Genomic DNA, 24,212 nt, shown 5'->3' with positions numbered 1-24,212 from the left:
TGTGTAGTACATTATTTGCTTATTGAGGTGTATACAGCATTATGTGTCATTTAAGAGTGAAGTGTGACCACAGCACACCCACCACCAAGTTCCCACTAATTCCTCCCCACAGTCCATTGATGTTCTCTGCCTTACAGCCTGCTCCTCTCGCCATCCTGTGATCATCTTGCCTCTGCTGTCAGCATCAGTGGGCTTTTTCCCTTTCGCTCTGTCTATTCTCTTTTTTTTAATATTTAATTTATTTTTTACTGTTCACAGAGTTTTGTTACATTCAATATTCCAACACCATTCCTACCACCATTATACATTCCCATGCCATTATTTCCTATTTTCCCACCACCACCCAAGTCTGCACCAATAGCAGGTCCTAAATCATTTATTTTATATTGCTTTTTATGATTAATTCACAAAAAATATTAAAATAGATCTTCTTAAAAGAAAGTGTGTGAAGATTGTTGTATCTCACCCAGGACTAATTAAGCTCTTGTATAAGAGATTAGTAATATGTTGTTACAGGTTAAGCCTTGTGTGTTCATATTTTCTTAATCGAGATTGGTTGCCTTCTACTTTATACCCCATCCAGTGTGATGTGCTACTCCTGGCATATCATTGATGTAGAATATGAGATGCTCCAGGAATTCTAAAATTTTGATGGGATGATACACATGGGGTCAAATTTTTAACTGGATGGTGACTTTAGAGTCTGAAAGCATCTGCGAAGCTCGCTGATCTCTTTCAAGACTTATATATGGGTCTCTGGATCATGGCAGTTAATGAACTTATTCGGGCCAGAGTGAGTTCCTGGGTATTACTGCCAGGCTCCTGGAAGAACAGGGGTATGGGGGGGAGGTCAGCCATCCCTGTTTTGTAAGAGCCTGGAGATTTCGGTCACAAAACCCGAATACCTGAGTTTTTCAATAGATTCTACTCATAGATGAAGCTCCTCCAAGCCTGTGGAGTCTGGCCGTGAGCACGGCGGTGATTTGTTCCCTTGTTTTGTTTTATTTTTTAAAAATATATACATATATGAGTGGAATCTTCTGGCATTTGTTTTTCTCATTCTGACTGATTTCTAATGAAGCATGATTCCCTCTATTTCAAATCATTGTGTAGCAAAGGCAAGCCTTCATCTTTACGTATAGAGCAGTGTGCTGTGAAGTATATCACTTCTTTATCTGGCTTTGGCCACCAAGATAGTTTCCGTAGCTTAGCTATTACAAATAGAATTATCGTGAGCATAGAGGAGCAGATGCCTTTTCAAATTAGTGGGTTTGGGAGGAGGGGTGAGAAGACATTTGGGCCACACCCTGTTGTGCTCTAAGGCTGCAGCTAGCTCTGTGCTCAGGGGCTCTGACAGGCAGTGCTTGAGGCCCATATGCAATGCTATTTGAACTGCATACAAAGGTTGTATGGAGTATGCTTGGATGCATGCAAGGCAGGTACCCGAAACCCTGTACTATCTCTCCAGCCTGTGACTCTATATTCTTCGAGAGATACGTAGGAATGGATTTTCTATCTTCTATTTTTAATATCTTGGTGGTGGGGGGTCATCATGCTCTTTTCCATAGATGTTGCATCAACTTACATTTCTGCCGATACTGCCAAGAGTTCCTTTTCTTTATACCTCACTAGCACTTATTTCTGGTCTCCTTGGACTGAGGCTGTTCTCACAGGTGTGAGGTGATTTCTCACTGTAGTATTGATTTCGTTTCCCTCTTTCACCTGGTAATCAGGGGTAAGAATTTTTTTTTCCCTGATGCCAGTTCGCCATCTGTTTATATGTCTTGCTTGATAAAATATTTATTCAAGTCTTTTGCTCACTTTTTTAACCAGGTCGTTTTTCTTTAATGGAGTTATATGGGTTCTCTATATATTTTGGATATCAAACTCTTATCAAATATATAATTTTAAAAGGTTTTTTAACTTTTTCCAAGTTGGTGGACCTCATTTGCCTTATGTCCAGAGATTCTTGTACTGTGCAACTTTAAGTTTTGCTATGGTTCCACTTGTTTATTTTCTTTATGCTCCTTTGCTTGTGATATAGTGGCACTGACCAGTATCTAGGCATTTGCTGCCTTTGTTTATGTTTAGGTGCCTCTCCAGCAGTGCTCAGGGACTCCCAGAGCCCCTCCTGGCAACACTTGATCCACCTATGCAGGTGCTGGGGCTGGCAGTGCTGGAAACCATCAGAACCTCAGGTGTTGCTTGGGGACCCTCCCACCTCATGTTTCAGGCCACCTGGGCTACACCTGGTAGTGCTTATGTGACCCATGTGGGGTCATGGTTCCAGCCCTCTATGCAAAGCCTACAAGAAGCCTCTGCAAAGCCTGCACTTAGTTCTTTGGGCTCTTGCCCCTGTTCTTGAGAACTTTCTTTTTGTTTCCAGGTTTTATGTTCAAGTTATTCTATTCAGTTTGAGTTAAGTTTTATTTATAGTGTAAGATTATCTAATGCCAATTGGGTTGGCACTTTTGACCACTGTCCACAGTAAAGTCTGACACAGTTTTCTATTCTTCTTTTTTCCTTTGTTGCTCCCTACATCCAAAAAACCGTAAATAGTTTTGTTGTATGTTTGCCTGGGCACATGCTTGAAGCCAGAATATATTTTGTCATAGATTCTAGTTTTCCTGCTATTTTATTCTTTCCTGGGTGCATGTTTGCAAGTGCTGGTATTCTAGCACCTAAACTGTTTTATCCCGGGGAATATCCCAATCTTGCGTTTTGTTTTTTTTTTTTGTCAGGGGGATGATTTCCACATAAGTGAGTTTTTTCCCCAACGCTGTTTGTTGAAAGATAATATTCTTTCTCCTGGCTCCTTTGCTATAAATTAATTGGTCATGTATGTGTGAGTTTATTTCTGGGCTTTATATCCAGATTCATTGATATACATGTCTGTTTTTCTGCCAACATCATAGTATGCTGATGACTACATTTGTAATAAAGTTTGAAGCAAGGGAGTGTGAAGCTTTGATCTTCAGTTTGCTTTCAATATTTAAAAATCAACTTTGGGAATGAAAAGATTCTGATTTTCTGAGGAAACCGAATGAATGCATTCATGATTGTAGAATTGTATTACTATCTTGATTTTTTTTTTTTATATAGTGGGCAGGAAATTTCACTCTGAAGCTTTGTGCTTTTCGAGTCCAACACTTTCCCACTCTCACCCATCTCATTCTGGGACCAGTGTCCTCTGAAACACTATAAGCTTCTAACTTGATTGAAACCAGTTGGGGGCTTGTCAGAAAACAAGAATTTTGGGGGCTTGTCAGAAAATAAGAATTTTGGGGCCTTAATTAGCACAACTTTGATGTAGAGGTTTAGGTTGGGACCCAGGAATCTTCATTTTGACAGGCAGGGAGTTGAGACTGATGGATAGATTTTGTTATATTTAAACTGTATACTTCCTTATTTAGTAAGCATTATTCACAGTGAACCGATGTCTTTTATGTGAGGTGATTAGTAGCCATATCAGCATATGCCTTCTTATGGGTTATTTTCACAATTTTGGGTTTTTTGCTTGTTTATACAATTAAAAGGAAGCTGAACTCTAGCCAGAATTGTTACTTATCTTTCATATTTTCTGTCTTAAAATTTTTTTAAACAATAAGTCAGAGACTATGATAAAATCAAAGAGAGTAATGTTCCAGAATGAGTAACATCTTCATTTGAGATTATTAACATTTTATTTCTTAAAAAAAAAAGTGGGGCTAAAGCAATACTACAGCAGGTAGGGTGTTTGTCTTGCACGCAGACAACCTGGATTTAATCCCTGGTACTCCATATGGTCCCCCTTGTATCCCCAGGAGTGATTCATGAGTGCAGAGCAAGGAGTAGTCCCTGAGCACTGCTGGATATGGCCCCCAAACAAAACAAAAAAAAAACCAAGAAAAAGATTCTAAAAAATTTGGGAGTATACCTAGCAGTTCTTGGGGTCTACTCTAGGCTCAATCCCCTTGGTGCTCGGGGGACCATGTAGTGCCAAGGGTCGAACCCAGGCCTCTTGCAGGGAAAGCTCCACTCAGTCTATTGAGCATCCCAATAACTATTGTTCTCAATTATTGACTTTATTCTCTTATAAAAGTTTATGTGCTGAGTTTTGTTACTTGGATAGTATCGTCCCTACCAAATACATGGTTGGAATGTTTGGTTTTGTAAATCTTAGAGTGACACTTAAAAAAATGCTTTTTTTTTCTTTTTAAAATTTACTCTGCTTAGAACTATTTTGGTGGAAAACTCTCTGCTCAAGGGAAAATGCCTTGGATTGAATATAATAATGAAAAAGTTTCTGGCACAGAATTCATAATTGACTTTCTGGAAGAGAAACTCGGAGTTAATTTAAACAAAAACCTCGGCCCTCACGAAAGAGCCATCTCCAGAGCAGTGACCAAGATGGTGGAAGAGCACTTCTACTGGTGAGTCCCCTCGGGCTGCGGGCGCTAGGGTGAACCCAGGGCTCTTTCCTCTTTCACCCTCCCTTGTCAAAAGCTCTCTCCATTCTGACGATGTAGCAGTCACAGGTCTTGGAGCGGCTGATGTCTAGGCTAGTGGATCTCTAGGTCCGGGGTAGGGGGGCATGTTCTGTGCAGACTGGACTGACTTCAGGCTTTGCTGGCCAGTGTCCTCCCAGGAACCCCTAAACTCTGCTGAGTAGGGCAAAAGCAGGCCTGGAGGCATGTGGATGAATAAGCAGGACAGTGCCTCAAGCAGTAAAAGCCCTGACTTTTGACTCTCACTTAACACAAACAGTCGCTCTTTTGATTCCCACCTCCCCATATCACCACGTAAAAATGTCAAAACTTCTCGGCCCTGGGCTGCAGCAGATGAACTCCTAGTCTGGATGGGCTCACTGGGGTGAGGGAGCTACACTCCGCCTGAGAAATGTCACAGCAGACGTTCTGAGTGGGAACAGCATCTGCCTAGAGTTTCAGCTGGAGTAAATGATCCCAGCTCTGTTCTACCAGTTCTCGTTCCATGTCCTGTGTGTCCCTATTTCCGCCAGCAGGCAGCATGCTGCTGTCTGAGGGCGCTGCCTACCCTCCCGATTCCCCAAGTGTAGGGAACCCTCCTTGGGGTTCTGTGCTGGCTGTGAGCCCTGTGGGCCAGGCAGAGGAGGGTCCTTATACTTCACGAGCCCAGAGTCACATAGATCTGCTCCTTTCCTTTCTCCCCCATGTCTGTAATTTTCTCACCTCTCCATAGATGCCTATAGGTAAGAAGTTTTATCCCTGATTTTTGCTTTGGTTCCAAAGATTAGCCATTGTCAAGCCCACTTTTTTTGTGTGTTAATGTTATTCGTGGATCTTTTGCTTACTTGGTAGCTTTACTTCTGCCCCACGAGAGATGCACTCAGTGGGGCTCTTGACTGGTGGTTCCTCCTTTCCCCCTTCCTTTTCTATCCCTTCATCCCCATCCCTCTATCTAAAACCTGCTCTTCCACTTTTCGATTCTAAGTGACCTTCTGTTTTTCTTTTGGGGAGCTGACCAGAAGCACCCCTATTCTCCCCACTCTTACTGTGCAAGGGAAAGGGCTGGAGCAAGATGGACCAGTTGGAAAATAGAGCGGGGTACAGACCATCTGGGGAGTGATCACTGTCTTCCCAGGATGAACGCACTCTTTTCCTTAAAGGAACAGTGCAGAGTCCTGGCGCTTCCATTTGAAAGAGTGCAGGGCTTGCAGCCCCTGCCTTCCTGCTCAGGGATAAAGCCCGTCTCCCCTGCTAATTAGGTGCCAGTGCCCACTTTGCAATGATGAAGAGCAGTGAAGAGCTGGCAGCAGGCTACTCTGACCCTTGATGTCTTCTTGCCTTACCTCAGTGCAGCTGACGAAGTGCTATCTCATTAGATCAATGGGCCGATTAATGTGGAGAGCTTGGCAGCTGCCTGCCGAGGAGCTGAAAGCTATACATTTTTAGCAGACATTTTTGCAACAACTCTCTGATTTCTATTCATTAAATTTATATTGGTTAGAATGACTTGGGTCAAGCAAGGCCCCTTAGACAGCAACCATCCTGCTCTGGGTGGATAGAAGTTTTACGTATTTTTTTTTTAATGCATTGACTTCCTGGTGGAAGTTTATTTCTTGCTCTTTTCTCCCTCCACATCTCTTATTACACAGTTTTAGCTAATATTTAATGGGGGGGACGGGAAAATATTTAATAAAGGCAGGCATGGGGATGTAGGGTGGGAAGGAGAATTGAGAGGTAGTACCCTGCTAAGGAAAGAATCTTAATTTTACAGGCTACATACATGTACATGCATTCATGGAATCATTTGGGTCATTTGTACACCATTGTAATAATACCTTTATTTGTCTAATGTACTTTTAAATTACAAAAACAGTTTCTTTAGGGGTTGGTGAGCTGCCATTTCTTCAAAATAACTCAAGGGTTATTTTGGGGAGCAAATAGTGAAGGTGAAAACTAAGGCCTTAATTTAACACCCAATGAAAATATCCATTTCAAGATTCTAATTCCTCTGATCTTCTAGTAGCAGAAGAAAAACCAGGCCCTCCTCGGTGACCTTAGGTTTCCAAAGCTTGAGCCAACTTCTTGTGATGTGTTTTTTTTTTTTTCCCTCTGGGAGCCACTCTCAGCAGTGCTGGTGGCTGGGACCACTCCCTGCAGTGTGATGCTCAGAACATGCTTACTTGGGGGCCATCTGGGCTATACTGACTGTGCTCGGGGTCTTGAACCCAAGGCCTCTCATGTGCAAGACACAAATTCCACCCTTGATCCACATCTGGCCCCTAGATATTCTCTTTCTGTGGGGTGATCCTGAGCATGCATTTTGCGAGTTTTAAATCCCAGTGAACAATGATCCTTGTCCTTGCTGTTAAGAAAATGCTTGAGGACACAGGAAATCTGTGGTGTCCCCTCACTTCCCATCCTAACCCCTCCTTTTTTTTCAGTCCTGAGGCCACATACAAAGTTTGCACCTGTAGGGTGGAAACTGACCATGCTATGAAGGGGACAGTACCAATGAGCTTTCTTCAGGAGCATCATAAATTCTTTCATTCAACTGACCCCAGAATGGTCACTATACTTACAGAGGTAGAAAAGGGGGAATTGGCTTTCTGGCTGAGTTGATTATCTGGAATTATTCCGAGTTTTTATTTTCATTTGCCACCTTAAAAATACTCAGCTACAGTTATGATGACCTGAATAGCAGAGCTAATGGATGTTGTCCATTATATAATGTCACATAACCCTGAAGCACTGTTCTATGTCTGTTCAAATAAGACCACTCAACTACAAAGTGGTTTTTCTTGTACTTGAAATCTATTCAATTTTGTCCCATTTGCATCACAAATCTAATTGAAGATGAGGAAGACAGGGTTTTCTTTCTTTTTGTTCCACTGAATGCTTGTATTAGCTTCAATGCAGTTTGAGAGAGGTGAGTCAAATTACTGGAATGAAATCAATTTACGGTAAGACACCATAGCTTCTTTTGTGTGACATACTTCCTTCATGTGGACACCAGTGAGGTGGACATCAGCACACCAGTGAGTCTTCCCAACCCAGGGCTGGAGAACAGTGTTTGCCTTACAGACAGCTAACCCCACTTGATCTCTGGTACCAGCTTTGCCAGGAGTGACCACTGAGCACAGAGCCAGGAACGGCACCTGAGCATCACAGGGTGAAGCACAATGTCCCCCCCCGCCCCTCATCACCCCCAAAAAAGACTCTTTAACTCCTAGGGAAGGAGGTAGAACATTATTGTCTATCTAGTCACAACCTTTTCACTCATAAAATTTGGGGCATTAGAACAGACAATTCACATTTGCTTGTAGGGTAGCCGTACTTTTAAACATTTTGAGTTTGATATAGTTTCAGTGAATGGAGGCCTGTGATCTTTGGAGGAAATCTGAGGCTTTTTCTAAATCAAGCAGGAGACACCTTGATTGCAGCTGATTAATGCATTCTCTTTTATCTTCTTCCCTCCCCTCCCCTTTCCTCCCCTCCCCTCCCCTCCCTTCCCCTTTCCTCCCCTCCCCTCCCCTCACTTCCCCTTTCCTCCCCTCCCCTCCCCTCCCCTTTCCTCCCCTCCCCTCCCCTCCTTTCTCCTTCCTTTTTGTTTTTTTTTTTTTGCTTTTTGGGTCACACCCGGCAATGCATAGGGGTTACTCCTGGTTCATGCACTCAGGAATTACTCCTGGTGGTGCTCAGGCAGTGCTCAGGGGACCATATGGGATGCTGGGAATCGAACCCGGGTTGGCTGTGTGTGAGGCAAACGCCCGACATGCTGTGCTATCGCTCCAGCCCTCTTTCTCCTTCCTTTCCCCCTCCCTTTTTTCTTTTCCTTTTCCAGGGTGTCCAGGACTTGATTCATATGCTATATCCCCATCTTTGTCCCTTTTTCTTTCTAGTTCGCTCCTCTCCCTCAGAGAGGAGTTCCTGTTTGGATTCCAATGCCTGTGAAACTTGACTTTCTGAAGCTTGTTATGTACACCTTGGAGCATTTCAAGTAGAAGCAAATGATGACAAGGACTGCATAATGTAGGGAAAGGCATTTTTACTGTTGGGAAGACCATGTACTAAGTTTTAATTTTTATCAAACAGTAGGCTTTGGAATATTTTTTTTAGCATGTTAGGTTCTTATAAGAGATAGCTCTGTTAAAGCACCAAACATTCATCCCCCCCCCTATTTTTGATCTCTATTAAAAGTTTTAGTAGGACTTGCTTTTTTGTTCTGATGAAGATGACCAGTCTTTTAAAAAACAAACAACTCTTTCACCCCTTTGTAGGAGAGATCAGATATGTCATTTGTGATTAAAAAAAAAAAGTTTATCAATTTCCTGAACGAGGCTGTCAGAATGATAATTTTTTTAAATGCCCAGCCTAGACTAGTTTTCATATTGATACTACCATCCTCTTCACTTAATAATTCATGATTCCAGGGGCTGGAGTGATAGTACAGCGGGTAGGGCCTTTGCCTTGCACGTGGCTGACCCGGGTTCAATTCTCAGCATCCCATATGGTCCCCTGAGCACTGCCAGGGGTGATTCCTGAGTGCAGAGCCAGGAATAAACCCTGTGCATTGCCAGGTGTAACCCAAAAAGCAAAAAAAAAAATTCATAATTCCAGGGGCCAGAGAGATAGTACAGCAGGTTGGGTACTTACCTTGCATGTAGTTGACCCAAGTTCAGCCCTTGGTATCCCACATCATTCTCTGAGCACCACCAGTGCAGAACCAGAAGTAACCCCTGAGCATTGCCCGATATGGCCCCAAAACCAAAGGAAAAATAATAGTTCATGATTCCAGGGGTTAAACACCTGTCTTACCATGTTTTGAACCCCCAGCACCACCAAGCACCGCCAGGGGTCACTCCTGAGTACAGAGCCAGAAATAGCTCCTGAGCAAGGCTGGTTGTGACCTAGAGTCCCCACCTCCGCCACCACCCATGTGTGACTCCTGTCCTCCCCCCCACCCTCATTTTTTCATGTATTTTATTTTATTATTATTTATTTATTTATTTATTTATTGCTTTTCGGATCACACCCGGCGATGCACAGGAGTTACTCCTGGATCTGCACTCAGGAATTACCCCTGGCGGTGCTCAGGGGACCATATGGGATGCTGGGAATCGAACCCAGGTCGGCCACATGCAAGGCAAGTGCCCTACCTGCTGTGCTATTGCTCCAGCCCCTTTTTCATGTATTTTAGTCTCTCCTGTGATGGAGTGACAGTGGCTTCCATTTCTCCACAGGCATCCCCCACTTTCATTTCCCCCTTCATCTGTTGTCATCCTTTGGAAACATGACCTAGCAGAGTCATTATTCATTCAATCAATAAGTCATTCTCTCAGATAATTTGATGAATGGCCACTCATGGTCCAACACCTTGCTGGATGCCCCCAGCAGATGGGGGTTGAGGGGCTTGGGGAAGAAAGGCCACAAGATGCTGTGTCTGCCCTTCTGTGGATGGTAGACTGGAGGGAGACACCAGGCCTTTGGGATGACGTCACTGGAGGAATTCTAAGAAGCCAGGAAAGGCAGACAGCACCTGCTGGAGAGATGAAGGGAGGGCTGCCGAGAGGAGATGTTGTCTCAGCAGAATCTGGGCACAAAGAGAGTAGCTGGGGCAGGATCTGGCTAATGGTGCAGGATAAGGCCACGCAGGCAGAGGAAGCAGCATGTGCAGAAGTGCAGAGATAGGTGTTTGGGGAGGCCCCACAAATCTATGTGTCTGGTACCTGGTGGGCAGTGCAGGAGACACGGGCAGGAAATGGCCAGCTGTAAGGGGTCAGACTAAGGGGAAGGGAGCTAGCATGGTCAACTAAGGAGCCATGGGGAAGTAAGACTGACTCTGAGATGCAGTGTGATGCCAGTAAATTTGTATTTTAGGAGCCTTTTTTGGTGCCCATGGAGCAGAGGGCTTCTGAAGTTGCTGGAGTAGTGTCTGGGGACCTGCTCAAAGTGTGTCCTTGGGTAAGAAGGGCCAGATGGTGTAGGGCTGTGAGGCTTGTTGACAGAACTGGAGAGGTCAGGTCCCCAGGTGAGGGCTGACAGGAGCGAAGAGGAGGGAGTAGATCAGCATAACTCCTGGCATCCTTTCTGATCTGGTGAGGTGATCTGAAGAGAAGGAAGAGGAGTTCAATGCTGCTAACGCTGGTGTGTACCTCTGAAGGATCCCCTCATGGATTGATGGATCTCAGTGCAGAGAGCTTGGCGGGGTGAGGAATGCATTTGGTGGTGGTGGCGGAGGGGCGGGGTAGGAGAATAGCTTTAAATCACAGGCGTGAACTAGATCTCCCCATGAGCATGGAATAAGGAAGTAGGAGAAATGAAAATCTTGGGAACGTGTCATAGGTGAGAGGAAGAGTAGGGAGGTACGTCTGAGTGAAGGGAGGGAGATTTCTAAGAAAAAGACGATCATGGTAGATGCTGCAGCAAGTTCCAGAAGGATATAGAGAGAAGGGAGGTTTCTTTGAATTTTGCAGCAGGGAGGAGGGACTGTGGTCTTGGTCGGCGAGGGTCAGGCGGAGGGAGCCTCAGGCACGCACACAGTTGGCAGGAAGCTTGATGGTGGAGGAGAGGCGCTTGGCTGTGATGCTGTCGGGGTAGGAGTGAATGACGATTCTACCTGCAGTGATTGGTTTGGAAGCTCACAGGCAACAGTTTCATTGCAATTTGATGTTTATAAGTCTTTCATGGCCCCTGATCCATAAAGAGCCTTGCTTGCCCCTGTTTGCTTTTCTGCCTTGATGCTGGGCTGTAATTCTGGGCACAGAGAATGAAAGAATAGACAGAGAAGAGGAAGACGCAACAGCTTCTCAGTTTGCCTCTTGTTGCAAAATCTAGATCCACCCCACGGTTTTGGTTGTTGTTGTTTTTGGTTTTGGAGGCACACTTGACTTTGCTCTTACTCTGGACTTTGCTCAGTGATCACTCCTGACAGGGATTGAGGGACCATATATGGTGCCAGGGCTTAGAACTGGGATTGGTGCATGCAAGGCAGGTTTCCTAACCCCTGGACCAGCTCCTGAGGCCCCTCTGTTCAGTCTGCCAGAGTAGCTAGAGAGCCTCTGTGCACTGGTAGGGTTGCCCTGCTGCTCAGACATCTGCCTCTTCCCTCCACATCTGCTAATGCAGCCTGTGAACTTCTCTTTGATTTTGCAGTATTGGTGATAGAACCCAGAGGCGGGCAGAGATGTCTTGCTGAGCTCGGTTCCCACCCGTAACTCCCTATGTCTGCATCCTGTCTTCTGCTCACACCCTTACTGGCTGGTCTGCGGGCTTCATCCCATGTGAACTCTTGCTGTCGCCCCGCATCTCCAATATTGCCTCCTCCCTTTTCCTCACAGACAGCGCATACCCATCCTTCTCTCTCTTAGCTGGCCTTGTCGTTTTCATTTTTTCTTTTGTTTGGAGGCAGTGCTCAGGACTTACTCCTGGCTCCACACTCAGGGATAACTCCTGGTGGTGCTTGGGGGACCCGAGCAGGTGCTGGGGATCAAACTTGGCTCAGCTGTGTGCAAGGCAAGCACTTTACCCCATTCTGCTATCTCGTCTGCCTCTTGTCTGCCCTGGTCTTCTCATTTTCTAGCTTGGCCTTAAGCTGCAATCCCAGCCACCCACTTTTCACTCTAGAATCTCCCTCAGGGGCCACCCTCTCCTTTCACAGCTTTACAGTGGTCACAAATTGGTCACAAAATGGTGCCCACAAATTCTCTCACTTGTGTCTGGGCCTCCTTTGTGAGTTTGTAATCTTCTGGACAGCCTCACTTGGAGGTCCCACGGGGGTCGTCAAAAGCCATAGATGAGCTTATCAGTGAGACGTGTTCCAGTGAGATTGAATTAGGAAGCATTACGTGGAGCAAGGTACTTGATTTTTGTTTATTCCTTGCCCCGTACCTCAAGTTTTCCTCTTATCTTTCTTTTGTTGTTTTTGGACCACACCTGGTGTTAGGCAGGGGCTGCTCCCATGCAGTGCTCCAGCCCATTGAGCTGTCTCCTGGCCCTCTCCTCCTCCATTCTCCACGTTTCTCCCAGCTTTCCCAGGACACTCTCTCCTGTGTCAACTGCCAATGTCAGTTTTTCATTTCTTGCCTGGTCTTTTCTTCATTTCATAATAAATGTGCCTTCCTCTGGCTTCTTTCCCCTCTGTCTTTAGCCTTTTCTTCACATAGCTATACATCCAATCATGTTTCCTATTTGCGTTGAAGTTTTCCGTCATTAAGTTCTGCTTTTAAAGGGGCGTAGCACCATTTGCAGCAGGCGGTCCTGGCCCTCTGCACCTGCGCTCCCCAGCTGTACACTTTCAGACCCTTCGGTGGCTCCTGCCTTTGCTGAAGTCCCTGCAGTGTGGCAGTGGCCAGTGCTCCTCCCACTCTGCTTGGAGAATCTGCCCACCCGGCTACACAGAGTGTATTTTCTTCACATCAACCTTTTAGATTAGAAACCAAAAACTCCTTTTTCCTCTCCCTTTTCCTCCTCTTCTTCCTCATCTTTTTTCTCCTCGTCTTCTTCATCCACCTCTTACTCCAGGCTCTGTTCTCAGGGATTACTACTGGAGGTGCTCCAGGGATGTCCTATGTACTTAGGCTGCTATGTGCAAGCCAAGTTCCCTCTCTGCTGTACTATCACTCTGGCCCCTCAGATTCCTTTTTTTTAGATAACGTAGATGCTCCTTGGGTGCTATTCATATTTAATTTACAGTAACTTAGTTCAGATTTTGGGCCACACCATGCAGTACTCATGAGCTACTCCTGACTTGACGCTTGGGGGCCGCCCCTGGTTGTGCTTGGGACCATGGCATGATGGGGCTCCAATCTGGGGGCCTCCAGCATGGAATGATGCACTCTAGCCCTTTGAACTATCTCCCTGTCCCAGGAGAATTTAGTTTTATTCTCAGGTTATTGACTTCTAATACTGTGAACATAGTGCAGCTTTTTTGGGGGATCACTTCTGGCACTGCTCAGGGGACTATATGGGGTGCAGGGGTCAGGTCCATATGAGGCTAGTGCCTTAACCCAGGACTCTCTCCAGCCTGAAGCATTTTTCTAATAGAAAGTAAAAAATTGCCACCTTCATTACCACAGGTATGAAACAGAGGAGCAAATAAAATGCTATGTGGTTTGTATGTTTATATAGTTTACTAGACTAAAGATGAGATTTTTAAAAAAATTGAATCGCTGTGAGATCCACAGTTACAAAGTTGTTCATGATTGGGTTTCAGTCAAACAATGTTCCAATACCCATCAATGGTGAGATATATTATTCTAAGATCCATTGACTGCTTTGATTAAATATTATTCACTATTTAGTCATCAGTTACTATTGTAATGTATTTTTTTTCTCTTTTAAATAAAATGGCTTCACTACTTCTTTTTTCTGTGGTGGTGGTGGTGGGGGAATACCTGGCTTTGCTCAGGGGTTATCCTTGGCTCTGCCCTCAGGAATCGCTCTTGGTGGTGATCAGGGGACCATATGGGATGCTGGCAGTCAAACCCAGTTGGCTGCATGCAAGGCAAGCATCTTACCTACTGTACTGTCTCTCTGGCCCCTGTTTTTAATTCTTTATTTTGAGAAAATTAGGGAAAAATAGTACACAAATATATATATAGTTTAAATTCTTTTATTAATTCACCATGTGGAAAGTTACAAAGCGTTCAGGTTAAAGTCTCAGTTATACAATGCTCAAATACCCATCCCTTCACCAGTGCACATATTCCACCACCAAGAATCACGATATACCTCCCCCCGTCCCCCCACCTCCCCAGCCCCCCACCCCACATAGTACACAAATATTTTGAACGGAATTTGTAGACATTCTTTTTAAAAGATAGTGAAAAAATTATGGTTTTGGAACAGGGTATATCGAAATTGACTATAGGACTTTTCAATGAAATCAGGATTGCTTAAATTTTAGAGGAGTCTTCTCTTTTTTAAAGGTGAGAACAAATCAGTAGGACTATATAAAATGGCAAAAATTTCAGGTTTCTTTTTTCAGGTGGAAAGTAGCAAAAATTTTTAAAGATATTTTTTCACCCTTCCAATACTTTCAAAATGTCCATTATAGCTATACCCACTAATGCTGGAAGAAATGGAGAGGATGGCTAGTGCATCGTTCATTGCTTGTTATCAGGATAAGTGAAGCTATCTTATATCTGCCCTCCCACAGTTTATTCAATCTTAATGGAAATGCTTTCATTTCTATCTACCAGCAACTTTTTTTTTTCTTTTTGGGTCACTCCCAGTGATGCCCAGGGGGTTATTCCTGGCTCTGCACTCAAAACTATTCTTGGCATTGCTTGGGAGACCATGGGGTCCCAGGGATCGAACCCAGGTGGGCTCCAAGGAAGGCAAATGCCCTCCCCACTGTACTATCGCTCTGGCTCCTCTGCCAGTAACTATTAACCATTAAAACATTCCTGTTGGGGCCAGAGAATTAGAACCAAGGACTCATGCACATGCCTTGCATGCCAGAGGTACAAGTTCAACTCCCAGAACTCCTTGGCCTAGGTATTACTGTGATGCCCCAACATCAAGTCAGTGGTAGCTTCTCAGCATCCCTCCGTGGGTTCCCTAAAATACCCAACCCTAAAGAACCCATTCCTGTCATTGCACAGGTTGGGAAAACAAAATCCGCTTAGGCCTGGGTACCATGACCACATAATACTTCAAGAGTAAATAGCTGCTTAATTTTCCCTATTTATTCTCTAGATGCATCTGGGTGGGTGAGTTTGCTTCAAGTGCAACCCACATGGAAAAATGAATCAATTTTCTTTGGTATTTGCATCGCTTTATTATTTTTCTTCATGGTACAAATTATATTGAATGACTTATGAATTATACCAGGAGCAGATATTTTAAAATTCCATTGAAAAACTGCATTCACTTTCATGTCCTGGAGAACCAGCTGAAAGCAGACAGTTGGCTTTTGGAAGAATGAAATATTTCCACAATACTAATTGTTGATACAGAGTTTATAATAAAATGGGACAGATGTATCAACTCCTGATCCTTTGCCAGAGACAAAGTTTCTTTTTTTCAAAAAAAAAAACAAAACTCAAGACTTATACAAAGAGTTTGCAAAGCATACCACCCAGAAGAATGCATTTCCACAGAGCATAGAGCTGTGTAACCGCGATTTCCTCAGGAAAGAATAAAGCCAGCTCTCTGGTCTCCGCTGCCTCCTTCCCATGCTCCACCCCCTGGGTCCTCACTTCCCTACCTAAAAGCCCTTGAAAGTGGGGTTCTACTCATTTCCTCTGGGGTTGCAGAAGGAAAAGCAGTTACAGAGCTTTGGGAAGGCCCATGGGGAGGGGACGAGGGTGGCGTGGGGATGTGGTGGGGGACGCGGAGGCTTGAAGGAATTGCAACAAGCATTTTTCTCTGGATTCACTGTGGTTCCTCTCACAGGTTTGAAGTGCAGGCATTCCGCAGAGCCTGTTGTAATACCTGCCATTCCCACTGTTCTTTGTAAAAGGTGCAATGACTCATTCCTCCGGAGTATTGCCCATTCGGAATGACTCATTGGAAATGGACTCTGTGGAGCTTGCTGTGTACCTGATGCACCGTAGTAACTTGTTTCCACGCAATTCCAGGACCTTAGCTTATTGCCAGTGGGTGGACAATCTCAATGAGACCCGGAAGATGCTCTCCCTTAGTGGTGGTGGTCCCTTCAGTAACCTGCTGAGGTGGGTCGTGTGCCACATAACGAAAGGAATTGTGAAGCGCGAGATGCACGGCCACGGCATTGGCCGCTTCTCGGAGGAGGAGATTTACATGCTGATGGAGAAGGACATGCGGTCTTTAGCAGGGCTTTTGGGTAACGTACCATGCCTTCGATTCTTTATTTTCTAACCTTACTTTATGTGCATGATCAGTAAAGCACTGTGAGTTTTCTAATGTATAGTTTTATTTTGGCTGGTTTCTTTGCTTCCACCCGTAGGTTGCTGTCCCACCATTTCTCCAGAATCCTCTAGGTTGTAGGACCACGTGTCTCCTCTAGTCCTTAGCATATGATCTTTTTTTGGGGGGGTAGAGTGTGGCCTGGTGTAAAGAGAATATAGAATGTGGTATGGTCCTGCTACCTGGCTGTGAGTCCCATTGGTGTCATGGGCCAAGGGTGGTGATGAATGGGGAAGTTCTTCTGTGTATTATCCGGGCAGGGTGAAAAAGCTTCTTGAAGACACCAGATCTGCTTGGATGATTTGACTGTGGACTCATGGACATGACGCTAAGAGAGATGCTGCCAGCACTGGCTCTGACTTCTAGTACTTCCCACTTCTAGCACTCACCATTCTTCCTCTTTTTCTTTTTCTTTGTCTTTTTTTGTTTGTTTGTTTGGGGCCAAATCTAGTGATGCTCAGGGGTTCCTCCTGGCTCTGCACTCAGAAATCACCCCGACAAGGCTCAGGAAACCATACAGGAATTCCAGGAATCAAATCCTGGTGGACACATGCAAGGCAAAAGCCCTATTCTCTGTATGTTCTCTCTGGCCCCGCACTCACAACAGTCACCCTCTGCCCCTTTTTTTCCTGGCTTTTTGGGTCATATCCGGCAATGCTCAGGGGTTACTCCTGGCTCTGCACTCAGGAATTACTCCTGGAGGTACTTGAGGGACCATATGGGATGCCAGGGGTTGAACTCAGGTCAGCTGCGTGCAAAGCAAACTCCCTCCCTTCTGTACTACTGCTCCAGGCCCCCATTCTCATCCCTTTTGCTTCCTTTTGGAATCTTCTTGCAAGCATGTTTTCATGCTTTAGACTGCATTATTACTGCTCACAGTGGGTTTAATTATGCTTAGGAAGCCCTTCAGAAGAAGGACAGTGAATCGTTAGAGGAGACGAGTTCGCACCTGCCTCCCTCTCTTAGTTGAACTGCTGTGCGTCTGAGCAGAGCTTGAGTGTGGGCAGCGAGTTGAAATCCAGGTGCTGTATGTGCAATGCCCGACTCCTGGGAGCGTCTCCTTCTAGAGGACTAGGCTGCTCTGTTGCTGAGGGAAGGTAGGCTTTCACTTGCCTTCCCTGCAGCCTCATCTCCATTTTGGAGCACTAGATGTGGGTGCTTTCCCTCTAGAAAATGGGAATAGGATTCTTCTTGAGCCTTAGGCACTGGAGAGAGTGCTGGGTGTAACCTGTCTCTACTGGGGAATTCAGTTGTGATCTTCTCGAGATCGCAGGGAATGATCCCAGCAGCACGTCCAATCCTGAGCTGGTAGGTGAGTGGAATTATCTTCAAGTTTGCCTCATTTCTTTAGAAATTAGACTGGACCCTCCACCTGCCTCTCACACTGCAGGCCACTTTCTCTGGAGTGATGGTGCTGTCTGATGCCCATGCTTTTCACTCATCTCACCTGCACATGGTACTGTCAGACCCAGTGAGCGACCCAAACTGATGACAGAGATTAGGTCTGTAAAGTACAGTGCATCTCCAGCCATTTAAATGCATCTCATTAACCAGAGAGAACATGTTGGGGGCATAGCTGAGTAGGAGAACATAGGAGATAGTGATCGAAATAATAATTGCTTACGTTTCTCTAGCAGATATGGTTGAGAAGGTGCTTTCTCAGGGCTAGAGAAATAGTATAGTGAGTAGGGCAGTTGCGTTGCACACAGCCCAGCTGGTCCCCCGAACCCTCTAGGAGTAATCCTTGCATGCAGAGCCAGGGGTAAGTCTGGAGTACCAGTACACAAAAGACAAATCAAGACAAACAAACAAAAACTAGAAAAGAGAAGAGGGAAAAAAGGAAATACTTTCTCCCCATTTATGGAAGATGGGAGGTCAGTGAGTCTCTGATGGGTAGACTAGATAAATTGCAGGTTTTCTAAATAGTATTGCAAATCTGTAATGTATACAAGTAGCTCAGCTGTGTTATAGACATCGGTTTAACAAAGATACAAACAATCCTTGTGGTCGGCATATGGGAGAAAGTTCTGGAATTAGAGCCCCTTCATCCATACTTTGGCCTCCAACATTGAGCAACTGTGAAGTCACATGAATGATTTGAGGGTTTTTTTTTTTTACTGTAAAAAGGGGATCAGAACAATAGTTATTGAATGTAAGAACCAAAAATGAGACAGTTGTTTTGCTGCTGGTGGTAGTGCTAGGAATTGAACCCAAGATTTCATATGTACAATGTAACTTAAGTACCTATTGGTAGATGATTAGATAAAGAAGACATGGTAGTGGGGCTGGAGTAATAATACAGTGGGGAGGGTGTTTGCCTTGCACACAGCTACTCCGGGTTTGACCCCAGGCACCATGTATGGTCTCTTGAGCTTGCCAGGAGTGGTTGCTGAGTGCAGAGCCTGCGTAAGCTCTTAGCATTGCTGGGTGTGGCCCTAAAACAAAAATGGGGAAAAAAAATTAAGTCATGGTAGAAATACACAGTGGAATAGTACTCAGCAATAAAAATAAGAGACAATATCCTGCCATTTACAATAGTATGTATTAATCTAGTTAGAATTATGCTCTGTCAAATGAAAAGGCACTGTTTGATTTTATTTGTGTGAGATTTATAGAACAACCCTGTCTGTCTGACTCCAAACCCTTGCTTTTCTCTGAGGCAGCAGCAAGCCCTTAAATTCCGTAGGAATTTTGATTTCAAGTGATTTCAGGTTGTGCCATGTTAGGATGACTCTCTTAGAGCATTTCCTAAAGGCCCCAGAACTATAACTGCAAGTTATAATGTGGTCTCCAATGTAATGTTTTATTTTGTTTATTGCCTGTGCTCAAGGCTTATTCCTGGCTCTGTGCTCAGGGATCATTCCTGGCAGTGCTTAGGGCACTATGTATGGTTCCAGGAAGTAAACCAGGGTTGGCTGCATGAAAGGCAAGTGCCTTAACCCCTGTACTATCTCTCTGGCTCCAAAGTGATTTTTTTTTTTAGGGTCACACCATGCTGTGCTCAGAACTTACTCCTGACTCTGTGTTCAGAGATCACTTTTGGTGGGGCTAGGGGGACCATATGGAGTGCTGAGGATTGAATCTGCATTGGTTGCATGTAAGGCAAGTGCCCTGCCCACTATACTATTGCTCTGGCCTTGCTAAAGTAAATTTTAAGTGTGTTTCATGATGTTGCTTCGGGAAGCTGAGTACAGATTTGAGTATGGAGTGTTACCTTTGATTTTATTTTCCTGTGCTTTGTGCGTTACAAGGGTACTTGCCCTAGGAGGCTGCCTCCTCGGCAGGTTTGTGTTGAACTGCAGACTGAGAGCACAAGTACTGAGCAGAAATAATCTCTTTGGGATATGAAGAGAGTCGAGTAATAAAGCAGAATGTGTAAATGGAAGAGAGAAAAATAAGCTGATTTCTAGCCAATTGTACTTAGCTAATAAAAATTATAGTGTGCTTTCTCCACCAGTCTTAGTCTTGTTGAGTCATTTAAAAAAAAGCTGGAGAGTCAGAGAGAGAGGGACAGACATAGAATGACTGCACTCATTTGTGGAATATAAAGTAACAGAATGGTAAATAAATAAATAAATAAATAAATAAATAAATAAATAAATAAAAAAGAAAGAAATTGTAGGCATTCCAAATAATCTGAGTTAAACTCTAGGGATGAAGACCAGGAATCTTCATGTTATCAAACTGCTTAGATGGTTTGGAAATCGATTTCTCTTCTGAAGTAAACTGTTTTTAGCTTCCTTATTCTTGGAATTGTGTCTTTGTATATAGTATACTACCAAAAGAAAATCTCAGATATGTAGAGATAGATTATTGTTGGTTATAATAATGAACTTCAAAGTCTATTTTATGCTGATAAAATATTTGATTATGCCTTCTAACTAGTAATACTTGTTACTGCTTAAATATAGGCTACTCAGAAAATGTACAGCTTATTACAAAAAAGAAGTTCTATCTACCTCTGGCCCTGTCTGAGAGCCAGGAAAGCTACCAAGAATATCCCGCCCGATCGGCATAGCCTGGCATGCTACCGGTGGCATATTCGATATGCCAAAAACAGTAACAAGTCTCACAGTGGACTTGTTACTGGTGCTCGAGCAAATTGATGAACAACAGGATGACAGTGACAGGGATTAAGGTGACAATAATTTACAATATTCTATATTTTGGGTAAAGTCACACTACTTCAAATATATGTTACCACCACCATATCTACCACCAAAGTACCAATATTTTACCAAAGTTCAACATATATATGTATATAAAATTTAAATTAAACTTGCATTTTAAATTTCAAAAAAAAATAAAGTAACAGAATGGGAGACTAACACCCAAGGATAGTAGAAATAAGGGCCAGGAGGACTACTCCATGCCTTGGAAGCCAGCCTCACATGCTGGGGGAAAAGGCACCTGAGATAGAGAGGGGACCACTAAGTGAATGATGCTTGGAGAGCTCACTCAGGATTGGAGATGTGTGCTGAAAGTAGACTATAGACCAAACATGATGGCCACTTACTACCTGTATTGCAAACCATAATACCCCCAAAGAGAGAGGGAGTAAAAGGAAATGTACCTGCCACAGAGGTGGGAGTGGGGTGGGGGTTGGTGGGAGGGATACTGGGAATATTGGTGGTAGAGAATGGGCATTGGTGGAAGGATGGGTACTCCATCATTATATGACTAAAACATAATCAGGAAAGCTTATAAGTCTGTAACTGTATCTCATAGTGATTCATTTAAAAAAAAGCTGGAGATGTTTTTTTTAGACTCCTTGGTGACCTTGGGTGGGCTCAGTTCAGAGAGATAAGCCAGTTGGTTTCTTAAAGATCAGTATACACTCTGTTGTTGGGGGGACAAGAACCTGGGGCCTCCCGCATGCAAGGATATACCACTTGAGTAAACTCCAATACTCTCATTTTATTCTTTTTGTTTCTTTGTTTTGAGGCTACATCTGGCAGTATTCAGGGCTTACTCTTTTGCCTGCATACAGGGATCACTCCTGGTGGGCCTCAGGGGACTGTATGGGGTGCTAGGGATCAGACACAAGGCAAGCACCTTACTACTGTATTATTACTCCAGTCCTCATTTCATTCTTAAGCCACTGATATGTGGAAGATTAAAGTCAGATTCAATGATCAGTAATACAAAAACCTTAAACAGAGATGCCTTGGGAATTTCTCTCCCCCAGATTTGATAGTGTTCTTGAAATGAAAGCAGCCATGTGGTTGATGGTGTAGATGTGACAGGATCAGGGATCCGGTGGAGTGTATGTCAGGAAAAGGTCATGAGAATACAGCTGCGGTGATGCTTTGGAGGGGAGGCCTACACACAGCAGCGATCTGTGCTTGGGGGTCAGTCCTGGTGGGGCTCAGGTGACCATACACTGCTGGGCATCAACACTGTACCCCTGCAATCCCAGGCCTTTTGCCTGTAAACCATGTGCTTAGCCCATTGAATGATCTCTCTAGCCCCGAAATTATACTTTTAAGTCTAGGTCAGAAAGCTTTAAAGGTGGGGTGCCCCTTGAAGACTCTCAACTCTCTGGAATGCACAGAAGGAAAAAAAACTGGAATAGCAAAGGAGGGCATAGGGCTTTAGGAAGAGCCAGATTAAAAGAGGTACACATGTTCATTCCAGCAGGGGAGCTGCCTTTTTTACGGGGGCATGGCGGTCGGTCGCTGCTTAGGTTGCTGACAAATCCTTTCCATGGTTTTTCACTCTCTTCTTGTGCTTCTGAAACTTCTCTCAGACACAGACACACACAGACACATACACACACATTTAGAGACTTCTGGAAAGTACCTTTTATGAAGCTGACTGGAAAATTGAAGTGACAAGCTTTGTGGGGTAGGTGGAGGATGGATTAAAGGTGGTCTTGTTTATTTTTTTTTTAAATCTGTGTTGACTGCCAAGATAACTGGCTGCTGGCTGGGGGTGCTACTGATTATTTAAATGGTTCCAAAGGAAAACTTTCAAACAAGGAAGCTGTGCATTTACCTAATCACGATGAAGCCACACAATGCCAAGATGGAAAATTTCTTGGCTTTTGCTTGGACTTAATTATTTAGACCAACTTTATATTTAAAGTTTATAAGTTAAAATTTAGATGTAGATCATTAAAAATAATTTAAATGGGCTTCTATACACTGCCTGATGACACTGATGTTATCGCATAAGGAAAAAAATGGATAACTCGTTAACAGTGTAGTGCATACTTTCTGAAGTAGAGTCTCAGAATTCTGCATATCATTTGTTTCTAGGGGTTGGAGGTGCTTTCCATCAGTTCTCAAAGGGCCCTGGGCCTACACCTGCTTTTCTTAACTCAGTGTTAATGTGACTGTTTGGTGTTTTGGCTGCTGATGCCAGTCAGTGCTATTTGGAGCTGGTGGTATTCCTGGGATCAGTAGTTCTGGGGATCCTCAGTGCTATCTATGTTGGTGATGTTGGGGCCATACAGTGCTAAGGATGAAACCTGGGGCCTCCTGCATGTGCACTAGCCCTTTTAGCATGCCCCCCACTCCCATCTCCCTCACAAAGTCTCTCTCTCTCTCTCTCTCTTTTTTTTTTTTTTTTGCTTTTTGGGTCACACCCGGAAATGCACAGGGGTTATTCTTGGCTCATGCACTCAGGAATTACCCCTTGTGGTACTTGGAGGACCATGTGGGATGCTGGGAACTGAACCTGGGTTGGCAGTGTGCAAGGCAAATGCCCTACCCACTGTGCTATCGCTCCAGCCCACAAAGTGTCTCTTAAGAATACAAAGTTAAATAACGACATGGAGAATGTTGAAATACTGGCTATTTATTTATGTAATGAATTGAATTGAAATTCCAACTAAGGGTGGAAGAGAGTACTAGAATATTTTTAGACAAGATAATTATTTGAACACTATTTTCCAGTTGTACACTGGTTGCTCTTCTAGACTCTTGGGAAACAGAGTTGACTAAGAATGGTCTTTGCTGGGGCTGAGTGAGAACACAGGGATTAAGGTGCATGCCCTTGCATACAGTGACACACTTCAATCCCTGGCACCACACAGTCCCCCAAGCTCCACTGTGGATAGTGAAGTAAGGCCTAGTCCCAGACAGCCCAAGAGTACCACATCTTCAGTTCCTCACATCAAACCCCTGGCCCAGTTGGTTGAAAGTTGGTGGGCACCACTTAGGAATCTCACACACAACAAGAAAAAGAATAGTCTCCACTTTCTTTCTTTCTTTCTTTCTTTCTTTCTTTCTTTCTTTCTTTCTTTCTTTCTTTCTTTCTTTCTTTCTTTCTTTCTTTCTTTCTTTCTTTCTTTCTTTCTTTCTTTCTTTCTTTCTTTCTTTCTTTCTTTCTTTCTTTCTTTCTTCCTTCCTTCCTTCCTTCCTTCCTTCCTTCCTTCCTTCCTTCCTTCCTTCCTTCCTTCCTTCCTTCCTTCCTTTCTTTCTTTCTTTCTTTCTTTCTTTCTTTCTTTCTTTCTTTCTTTCCTTCTTTCTTGCTTTTTGGGTTACACCCAGCGATGCTCAGGGGTTACTCCTGGTTCTGCACTCAGGAATTACTCCTGGCAGTGCTTGGGGGATCATATGGGATGCTGGAGATTGAACCCTGGTCAGCCACGTGCAAGGCAAATGCCCTTTTGCCTTGTACTATTGCTCCAGCCCCTGGTCTCCACTTTAAAGATGCTTATAACTCAGCAGTGTCCAAGTTTCTCAGCCTAAACAGATTGTGGGATGTAAGAAGTTAGCCACGTGACCTTGGAGCTTCGGTTGCAATTTTTTAGAAATGGGGAGATGGAGGATGTAGGTGGGAAATTGTTTCTAGAAGAACAAATTGTTTCCCAAAGAAGAAGGAGACTTTGATAATTAAATACAATATTGG

General features: G+C 44.1%; 1 protein-coding gene across 3 annotated transcripts in view; it reads left to right on the top strand.

The window, feature by feature from the left end:
* Nucleotides 1–24,212, top strand: part of FAXC (failed axon connections homolog, metaxin like GST domain containing) — an 86,300-nt gene that overhangs the window by 18,848 nt on the left and 43,240 nt on the right. For all 3 annotated transcript variants that reach the window (XM_055134500.1, XM_055134499.1, XM_004605684.2), the window contains 2 exons: nt 4,216–4,412; nt 16,049–16,272. In XM_055134500.1, coding sequence (XP_054990475.1) covers nt 4,216–4,412; nt 16,049–16,272 — 421 coding nt within the window. The remainder of the gene's footprint in view (nt 1–4,215; nt 4,413–16,048; nt 16,273–24,212) is intronic.

Source organism: Sorex araneus, chromosome 4 (assembly GCF_027595985.1).
Source record: "Sorex araneus isolate mSorAra2 chromosome 4, mSorAra2.pri, whole genome shotgun sequence".
Classification (NCBI taxonomy): Eukaryota; Metazoa; Chordata; class Mammalia; order Eulipotyphla; family Soricidae; genus Sorex; species Sorex araneus.
The sequence above is the reverse complement of the archived record's forward strand: the minus strand, read 5'-3'. Positions and strand labels throughout refer to the sequence as shown.